The sequence below is a fragment of the Crocodylus porosus genome, unplaced genomic scaffold (genome assembly GCF_001723895.1).
Source record: "Crocodylus porosus isolate Cpor-Errol unplaced genomic scaffold, CroPor_comp1, whole genome shotgun sequence".
NCBI lineage: Eukaryota > Metazoa > Chordata > Crocodylia > Crocodylidae > Crocodylus > Crocodylus porosus.
In genome coordinates, this window is record NW_017728937.1 from 530,576 (window position 1) to 538,476 (window position 7,901).

The 7,901-nt window shown below is 59.2% G+C and overlaps 2 protein-coding genes across 2 annotated transcripts in view; one reads left to right on the forward strand and one right to left on the reverse strand.

The window, feature by feature from the left end:
• The window catches only part of UBE2L6 (ubiquitin conjugating enzyme E2 L6), a gene marked incomplete at its 5' end in the record, with an annotated part of 2,836 nt that extends 370 nt beyond the window's left edge, over window positions 1-2,466 (forward strand). The window contains 3 exons of the mRNA XM_019547158.1: window positions 692-787; window positions 945-1,131; window positions 1,517-2,466. Coding sequence (XP_019402703.1) covers window positions 692-787; window positions 945-1,131; window positions 1,517-1,671 — 438 coding nt within the window. The remainder of the gene's footprint in view (window positions 1-691; window positions 788-944; window positions 1,132-1,516) is intronic.
• A 994-nt stretch (window positions 2,467-3,460) lies between these two features.
• Window positions 3,461-7,901, reverse strand: part of SMTNL1 (smoothelin like 1) — a 4,685-nt gene continuing 244 nt past the window's right edge. Inside the window, exons 2-8 of the mRNA XM_019547160.1 lie at window positions 7,698-7,898; window positions 7,064-7,220; window positions 6,797-6,830; window positions 5,999-6,166; window positions 5,488-5,590; window positions 4,769-4,920; window positions 3,461-4,067 (exon numbers count right to left, since the gene is read on the reverse strand). Coding sequence (XP_019402705.1) covers window positions 3,923-4,067; window positions 4,769-4,920; window positions 5,488-5,590; window positions 5,999-6,166; window positions 6,797-6,830; window positions 7,064-7,220; window positions 7,698-7,898 — 960 coding nt within the window. The 3' untranslated portion in view covers window positions 3,461-3,922. The remainder of the gene's footprint in view (window positions 4,068-4,768; window positions 4,921-5,487; window positions 5,591-5,998; window positions 6,167-6,796; window positions 6,831-7,063; window positions 7,221-7,697; window positions 7,899-7,901) is intronic.

Consider the following 7,901-nt stretch of genomic DNA (forward strand, 5'->3'; position numbering starts at 1 on the left):
CGCTTTCGGTTCCCGCGCCTGGGCGTCCCCGCGCTGCTGCTCGGCAGTGGCCGAGGCGGGGGAGGGGGCGCTTGGCCCGGCCCGGCGCGGCCCCTCACCGCCTCCCCTCATGGCCGGGCGGCTGGGGCAGCACAGGGCACCCCGGGGCCCCCTGCACGGCGCCCGGGGGCGGCGTGTCCTCCCTCGCGGCTCTGCCCTGGGCTTTCGGGTGCAGGCCTGTTCCTTACCAGCCGGCCTAGGCCGCCAGCAATGCGCCCCCCTCAGCCAGGGAGGCTGCTGGGTGCCCAAGAAAGCCCTTGGGACAACAAGAGGGAGAGCAGGGAGCAAAGGTCGCAGGGTGATAACAAGGGCTGGGGAGCAGCAGCCAGCGCCCACTGCCCCTTGAATGTCTCCGAGGGGCCTGTGGGTGCTACCTGGTGAAACTGCCCCAGGCTCAGGAAGTGAGTCTGTAGAGGCACAGATAGGAGCCCTGTGCAAGAGGGGCCTGGGCTTGACAGGTGGGGCTGGTTGAGACCTGATGGACCCACCCGGCCCCCCGCAGCCTCCCTGTAATTGGGAGAATATGGTAGGGCTGCACACGCTACGGTGGGCATGGGGTGGGAGGGCTAAGGCAGCGCTGGACAGGCGCAGGTGGGTGGCTTCTGGGGGCAGTGGGCCATGGTCCCTGATTGGTCTGTGTTTGCTGTGGCAGGAGCTGGATGAGATGAAGAGATCGGGGTCCCGCTGCCTGCAGGACATTGAGGTGGATGACACCAACGTGCTCTTGTGGAAGGGGCTTCTGGTGCCGGTGAGCATGGGGGGATCTGAACAAGGGGAGGATTGCTCTCGGGGGTCTTGGCTAGTGTGAAAGCGGAGGAGTCCTTTGGAGTCTAATGCCTCAAGGGCCCCTTGGGGCTGGATGGCACTCTGTAACTCCCCTCCCTGCTCTCCTGACCCACATCTAGGACAGCCCTCCCTACAACAAAGGTGCGTTCCGGATCGAGATCAGCTTCCCCCCTGAGTACCCCTTCAAGCCCCCCAAGATCACCTTCAAGACCAAAATCTACCATCCCAACGTGGATGAGAAGGGCCAGGTCTGCCTGCCCATCATCAGCGCTGAGAACTGGAAGCCTGCCACCAAGACAGACCAAGGTACATGCTCTCCCCTGGCCCCTGCTCACTCTAGCCTTCCTGGAGCTCGACAGGGGTCAGTGGGGTGTGCAGGGCCTGCAGGCATTCATTTGTTGTTTAGTGCCTGGGAACAGGGGTGGGCGGGGTGGTTTGGGGCAGTAGCATAACTAGGGGTGGGTGAGTGTGGCACTAACCAGAGGTGCCAGAATCACCTCTCACCCCCATGGAGTCCAGGTCCTGACAGGAAGAGCAGCCCTACAGCATGTTCTTGCAGCAGCAGCCTGGTGCATGGTCTCCCTGCCCACGGGTTTTGTCTAGGGCACCAACCCTGTTTACTGCACTTCTGGTTTGGGGCAAGTGCCCCTGCCCCCTCACACTACATTGACCCCCCTGGTGCTTTTGGCAGTGATCCAGGCCCTGATCTCTCTGGTGAACAAGCCTGAACCAGACCACCCACTGCGTGCTGACCTGGCCGATGAGTTCACCCAGGACCCCAAGCGCTTCATGCGCAACGCTGAGGACCACACTCGCAAGTTCAGTGAGAAGAGACCGGGCGAATGACACCCCCTCTCTACCGCCTCCCGCCATCCTGCTCTGCTCTCTCCTGCCTGTGCCTACTCCCTCTTGGGCAGGGGCAGGATACCTCCACATATGCACTGAGACAGGTGGCAGGATGCACTCTCTGGAGCTTTGCAGCATGTCCCTTGCCCTTGACTGGAGGGAAGGGCTGCCGATGCCTCGACTTCACTGCAGACCCTATGCCTGGAGAGGAGCCGGGGCCCTACCCCATGGTGCCCCTCTCCCTGCACCAGTTGACTGTCTGTCCCCTCTTTGCTGAGGACTCCTCTCTTCTTCCCCAGCTCTGATGGGGACACTGGGGTCTCCCTTCTGGCACCAGAACTTTAAGCCACGAATCCTCTTTTCCATGTTGATTGTTTAGGGTTTATATGTGTGGGGCTTTGTGTTTGTCTGTCTGTCTGCTTGGCACTTTAAGATCTGAGCTGCAGAAATCTGGGGGTGGTGGAGCAGGCAGCTTTCATGGCTCAGACTGGCCTAATAATTGAGACCTGACAAGACAGGAAGCAAGGAGAACCTGGAGGGACCCACAGCAGGAAGTGACCTTGGGGAGACCTGGGGACTGGGCACTGAGGAAGGTGGTATGAAGAGACTGAGGTCAGGCCAGCTGTGCCCACTCTGACAAGGAGAGCAGTGCTGAGCTAGGGAGTTTGGTGGAAGACCTCCATCTTTTTTTAAACTCTCCTTTTCCTGTATGGGGTGGGTTTTCCTCATTGTGAGCACACGTTAAGTAGCTGTTTATTTTTGCCAATAAAAGCAGACCATGATCTCTGAGTTCCACGTGTGTCACGCCAATGTGGCTTCTCTCTTGGCGGGGGTCTGGGGTGGGTTCAAAGCAGAGGGTGTTGGGAGTCCCACCTGCTGCATTGGAGATGATGTCAAAGCACAAGCTCCCAGGGTTGGACTATTCCCAACCCCTATGCCAGCCTCTGTCCTCAGTCGTGGCTTCAGGCTGGTAGTGCAGGGGTGAAGGACTTTGATACCAGTGGGCAGGTACAGCCTCTTGCTTTTGAGGCTGGCTTTTGGAGGTGCTCCTTTTCTTCTGTACCAAACAGAACTGAGGCTGTGCCGGCAGGGGGCAGCACCAGCCCTTCTCACTTCCCCTCCCACCCTCCTTCCGCAGCCCTACATACTGATAGGGAGGAGGCCCAGGATCTTCAACAGGCTGGCTTGGAGACAGGGAACAGGATGACAGGGCACTAATGCAGTCCTTAAACTTCAGCACAGATGTGCCTTTCTGTAGGAGGCACCCTGCTCTTTTACTGCCTGGATGGTCACGCCCATCTGACTGCAGGGAAGGGATGTGGCTGCAGGATGTGTAGGCAGAGCCTTCCGTATGCCCCTGATCAACTGACTCCAAGGACTGCACAGCAGCTACTTGAGCTCAGAGTAGACCTGCTTTAATGCCTTGAACACATGCACACACTAGCTGTGGTTATGCACCTGCTGCAGACATAGCAAACAGATGCTTGGAGAGGGCTCCCAGGGGAGGAGATGCATGTGGTGCTGAGGAGGAGCACACATCCAGCTGGCCAAGGGGAGAGTGACATCTGTAGGGCACAGGGTGTTCAGCTTCAGGGGCAGGAGGACTGCTTAGTATGGTCCCTGCCAGCTGCTACCATCCCAGCTGCTTTGGGGCACTCATGGGAAACTTGCTGTGCCTGCCACCGGCTACTTCCTGGACTTGGCAGGCAGAGGCAGGGGCAGTCCAAATGATCTGCCAGTCTAGAGGGGTCTGCACAGCATTAGGCTTAAATTGGGGTTGTTGGGCATCTGCAGGTCTTCCCCACCTCTGTAACAGACTGTCCTGGTATCTAGTAACTCCAACCCTCACACTGAAAGCAAAGCCAGGCTCATAAACACCTGGGACCCATAGTGATGCCCACACTCCCATCACTGGACCAGGGTTGTAGAAGCAACAGCACTTGGTGGGGGGGCTCAGGGTCCTAGCAGAACTGGGATGGCAGCAGCATCCCCCTATTCCTGAGCCTCTCACCCAGTCTGCTCTGTATTAGCAGGAAGAGCCTCTCCACCTCCTGGGGCAGGAGGATGCTGCTGTAGGAGACCTAGCAGACAAAGCCACAGCCCAGTAGCCCCCCCAGGCTGCAGTTGTCCTTGGCAGACGGGGCAGAGGCTTTGTACTTGGGAATGTGGGAACACCCTCCTCCCCATGCCTGTGGGCAGTCTCTGCAGGTGCTGGCTCTCTCCCCTTCCTCAGTGTGGGCCCTGCCCTGCTTCACCGCTTCTTGGTCTTCACCAGCCCCTTGTTCACCAGGCTACGGTACAGCTCCTGGAGATAGGTGTAGACACACTTGGAGTCGGGCACACTCATGCGCACCATGTCATCCACCTCCAACAGCGGGGCACAGTCGGCATGCTTCCTGTGGGCAGAAAGGGCAGGCACTCGTATCCTTTACCCCAACCTGGTTCCTCTGCCTATTGGTGCCAGCCAATATGGATGGCTCACTCCACCCCCTGTTGTGGACCCGTTCCCAGGAGCCTGAACACCAGGGCCCAGGGCTGTGGCTTGGGGCATGTCCCTCTGAGCAGGAGGCAATGGGCAGGATGCCTGGGAGAAGGAGGGCTCAGCCAGGCCACTCAGTGCAGTCTGGAGGACACTTCCCAGGAGCTGTCTGGTGCTTTATCAGCTTTGCTGGTCACCCCTGGATGTCCTGGTCTCACCATGGCATGGGCAGGTCTGGCCCCGGGGCTGGGCCCATGCTCTCGGGCTGGCTGGGAAGGAAGCAGCTGTGCCTCGTGGCTCTTGTGAGTTTGCCAGCTCATAGGGAGAGCAGCCAAGCCACAAAAGGAACACCCTGCTAATCATCTAATGAGCTAATTAGTGCAGTTGCAGCAAGAGGGCCTTCTGGCAACAAGAGCTTTGCCAGGCTCTTCCTCACAGCATTGTGGGATGGCATGTGCCCTCTGCCCTTGCAACTTCCCCTAGTAGGCAGGGCAGGCCCCCTACTGGGGAAGGTTGGACTGGGCAGTTCCAGGCTCTGCCCCCTGTTGCCCCTGCCTCTGAGGGGCTCAGCTCTCGACTCAGATGTGGCTCATAGAGGACCTCCAGGTGGGCACTCACTCAGCGGTGGCAAAGGCCAAGGTGAAGTTTTCCCTGCGGTTCTCAGGCGTGAGGGCCGCATAGTCAAAGGCATCAGGGAAGAACTTGTGCACCAGGGCACAGAAGGCCAAGCCGCTGCTCCAGCTGGAGGAGAAGTTCACGATGTCCACATGCTGGGGTGGGCATGGGCATGGAGAAGGGAATGGAAGAGAGGGAAAAGTGGTCAGACTATGAGTACTCATTGTACTATCCTCCTCACTCTGCTCCCACACCTACCCCTTGACATCACTCCTGCAGGCCCAGGAGGAGCCTAAGCCTGACCAGGACAGCTGGTGGTCTATTCTCCGGTTGGTACCCATGGCTCATGGCAGACACTATTTTGCCCTGGCATCCATCCACAGCCAGAGGGGAGAGGGGGCAGCAGAGCAGCCGGCCAGGGGCTGTGTCGTGCCAGTGCCTGGTGGCCCAGTCTGTTGGGTTTCAGGCACTTTCCTCCTGCATCTGCATACCTCCAGCACACCACCTGGGCCAGGTCAGGGCAGTGGCTGTGGGGACAGGGGGTCATCAGGCTGTGCCATACTGGCTGGCATTATAGTGGTCATGCTCCTGCTGATGTGGGCACCATTTCCTGCCTCAGCCCCTTGGTTGCCCCTTGCTCCCCTGCCAGGATGTGGAAGAGACTGGCCCATTTCACTCCATGCTGCCTGCTAGGTACCATCCTCACCCCCCCAGCCTCTCACCTCATAGCCACGGGTCTTTGCGCGACACCACTCCAGCAGCATGTTCTTGATGGCATTGGTACCCCCCGTCCGCTTGATATTTGGGGCAGGACCACTGGCTGCCCTGGAGGGGAGGGACGGGAAAAGAAATCCCCCTGACCTTCTAAAATGGTCTCAGAGCTAGCATAGGGACAGGCTTTTCTCCTGTACTCCTCCAGCCTAGAGAAGACCCTCCCTCCACCTCTGTCTCACCAAGGTCAAGTGGGACTAGGAGGGGCCTGGCCATGGAAGAGCCCACCCAGGTGCTGGAAGTGGTACTGTATTATCCCATACCTAGGAGGGTACCCCTGCCAGACTCCACCCCCCCCCCCAAGTCCTCTGTGGAGTTATGGTGCTGTAAGGGGGGATCCCAAGTACTTTGTCCCAATGCCTTATAGCAGGGTGGCCTGCTGGCAAATCATTCCCTATATCCCACCCCCGATAATCCTGGAGGGGCTGGAAGTGGTCCAAGGGTCACGAAGAGGTGCCGCACCCCCCAAACTTCTCCACAATGGCCTTGCGGGACTGAGCCCTGGGGCCCAGGCGGGGCCGAGTCAGTTCCCTCCGATCCAGTGCTGGCCGCTTCGGTTTCTCCTTGGGAGGTGCTGCTCCCTCAGGTGTGGGGCTCTGCTCCCTGGGCTGCTGCGTTGCCTCACCAGGGCTGGGGAGAAAGCGAGGGCATGTCAGAGAGGGGGGCCATGGAGCAAGGGCACCACGCTGGAGAGACCACCCAGTGCCCCCCACTCCAGCTGTGTGCCTGACCCTATCCTGGCATTAGGGGCAGCTGTGCAGCAATGGATACCAGCCCCTTGCCCTGGCTGTGCACCAGCACCAGCCTACAGCCAAGGGGCACTGTGCTGCTAGAAGGACCATGCCTGAACCTTGGCTCTGCACTGTTCCCCAGCCTAGCCAAGGGATACTGTGTGGCATTTACCATCTTCTCACCCTAGCTGTCTGCCAGCTCCCAGCTCAGGACTAGCAAGGCTGCATAGGGACACCATCCTGAGCTGCACACCATGTTGCTGTCCCCCAAACTGCAGCCTGGCACTTGGGATGCTGCCCATGCCCCAGCGGCCGACCCAGGCAGTGCAACAGCCTCAACTCCCCAGCCTGGCACTAGGGGCCCTGTGTCTTATGGGGACACTAGGTGTAGTCCCAGGCTGTATGCCAGCTCCAATACTGCAGCCTGGCACTAGGGGGCGATGTGCTGCACAGCCCCCCCCCCCCCCAATATGCAAGGCATGTACCAGCCCTAAGGTCCAAGCTGACATGGGATGATGGGTACACTCACCTGGCACTGCCCTCTTGGCCCTTGGAAGCATCTTCTAGAAGGAATTTAGAGAGTTAAAAACAGATCAAGACATCACCCACAATGGGATTAACCGGGAACCGGAGCTGGGGCTTGTGGGGGGAGGTGAGGTGGGGGTGTGTGTGCTGGAAGTGACCCTGTGTGGGGGGAGAGAGGGGAGGGGGGTTGTGTAGGCTGATTGTTCCCTTCCATGCACACTGGATATCTTGTCCATCCCTCACCCCTGTCCCCTATCCCCATTGTCCTTACCTGACTGTGAGCCCCCTGTGTCCTGGGCGAAGACAGTGCTGCCTGTGGGGCTTGCTGGCCCCTGATCAGGGGAGCTGGGTGCAAACTCAGGCCAGTACTCCTCCTCTTCCCCCAGGTCTGGGGACAGTGGCTCCTCTGAAGTGCTGGCAGTGCGCTCCTGGGGTAGCAGAAGGGTAAAGCCTTTATGGGACCATCCTCACCCCCACAGCTCGGGACTCCTACGTCTGCTCAGCCATCACCATCACCCCCAGTTGTTTCTCTAGGACAGAGGTCCGCAAACTGTGGTATGTGTACCTCTGTGGGTACGCAAGACACTTCTGGGGGGAACATGAGAGAAATTGTGTCATATACCTGTAGCTGGTGACTCTGGAAGGGGGTATGCAATAAGAAAAAGTTTGGGAACATCTTTTCGAGGAGGGTTCCTGACTTTCCTGGCAGGGAGATTTACTCCAAAACCCTGGCACCACAAGTGGGGCAGCATCCCTGCCCCCTACCCCCTGCTCAGTGTTCCTCACACACCAGTATGCGAGCTGCACATGACTCCCAGTTGGGAGATGCATAGGTACAGGCAGCACCTCCAGGTCACGCTTGGCCCTGGTGAGGTGGGGGCAGCTGACACAGGAGGACCACTCACCTCTTTGCCTGGGGCTCCAGCCCCACGCTCTTCAGCCACCTCCTTTTCTGGTTTGGTCCCAGCTGCTTCCTCCTGGGGTTCAGCCCCAGACACTCCTACTCCTGCTGTCCCCACTGCTTTGGAGCCCACATCTGCCTCTGCTCTCACCTCAGCCTCAGGTCCTCCCACCCCACTGCCCCCCTTGGCCTCACTTCCAGCATCCTC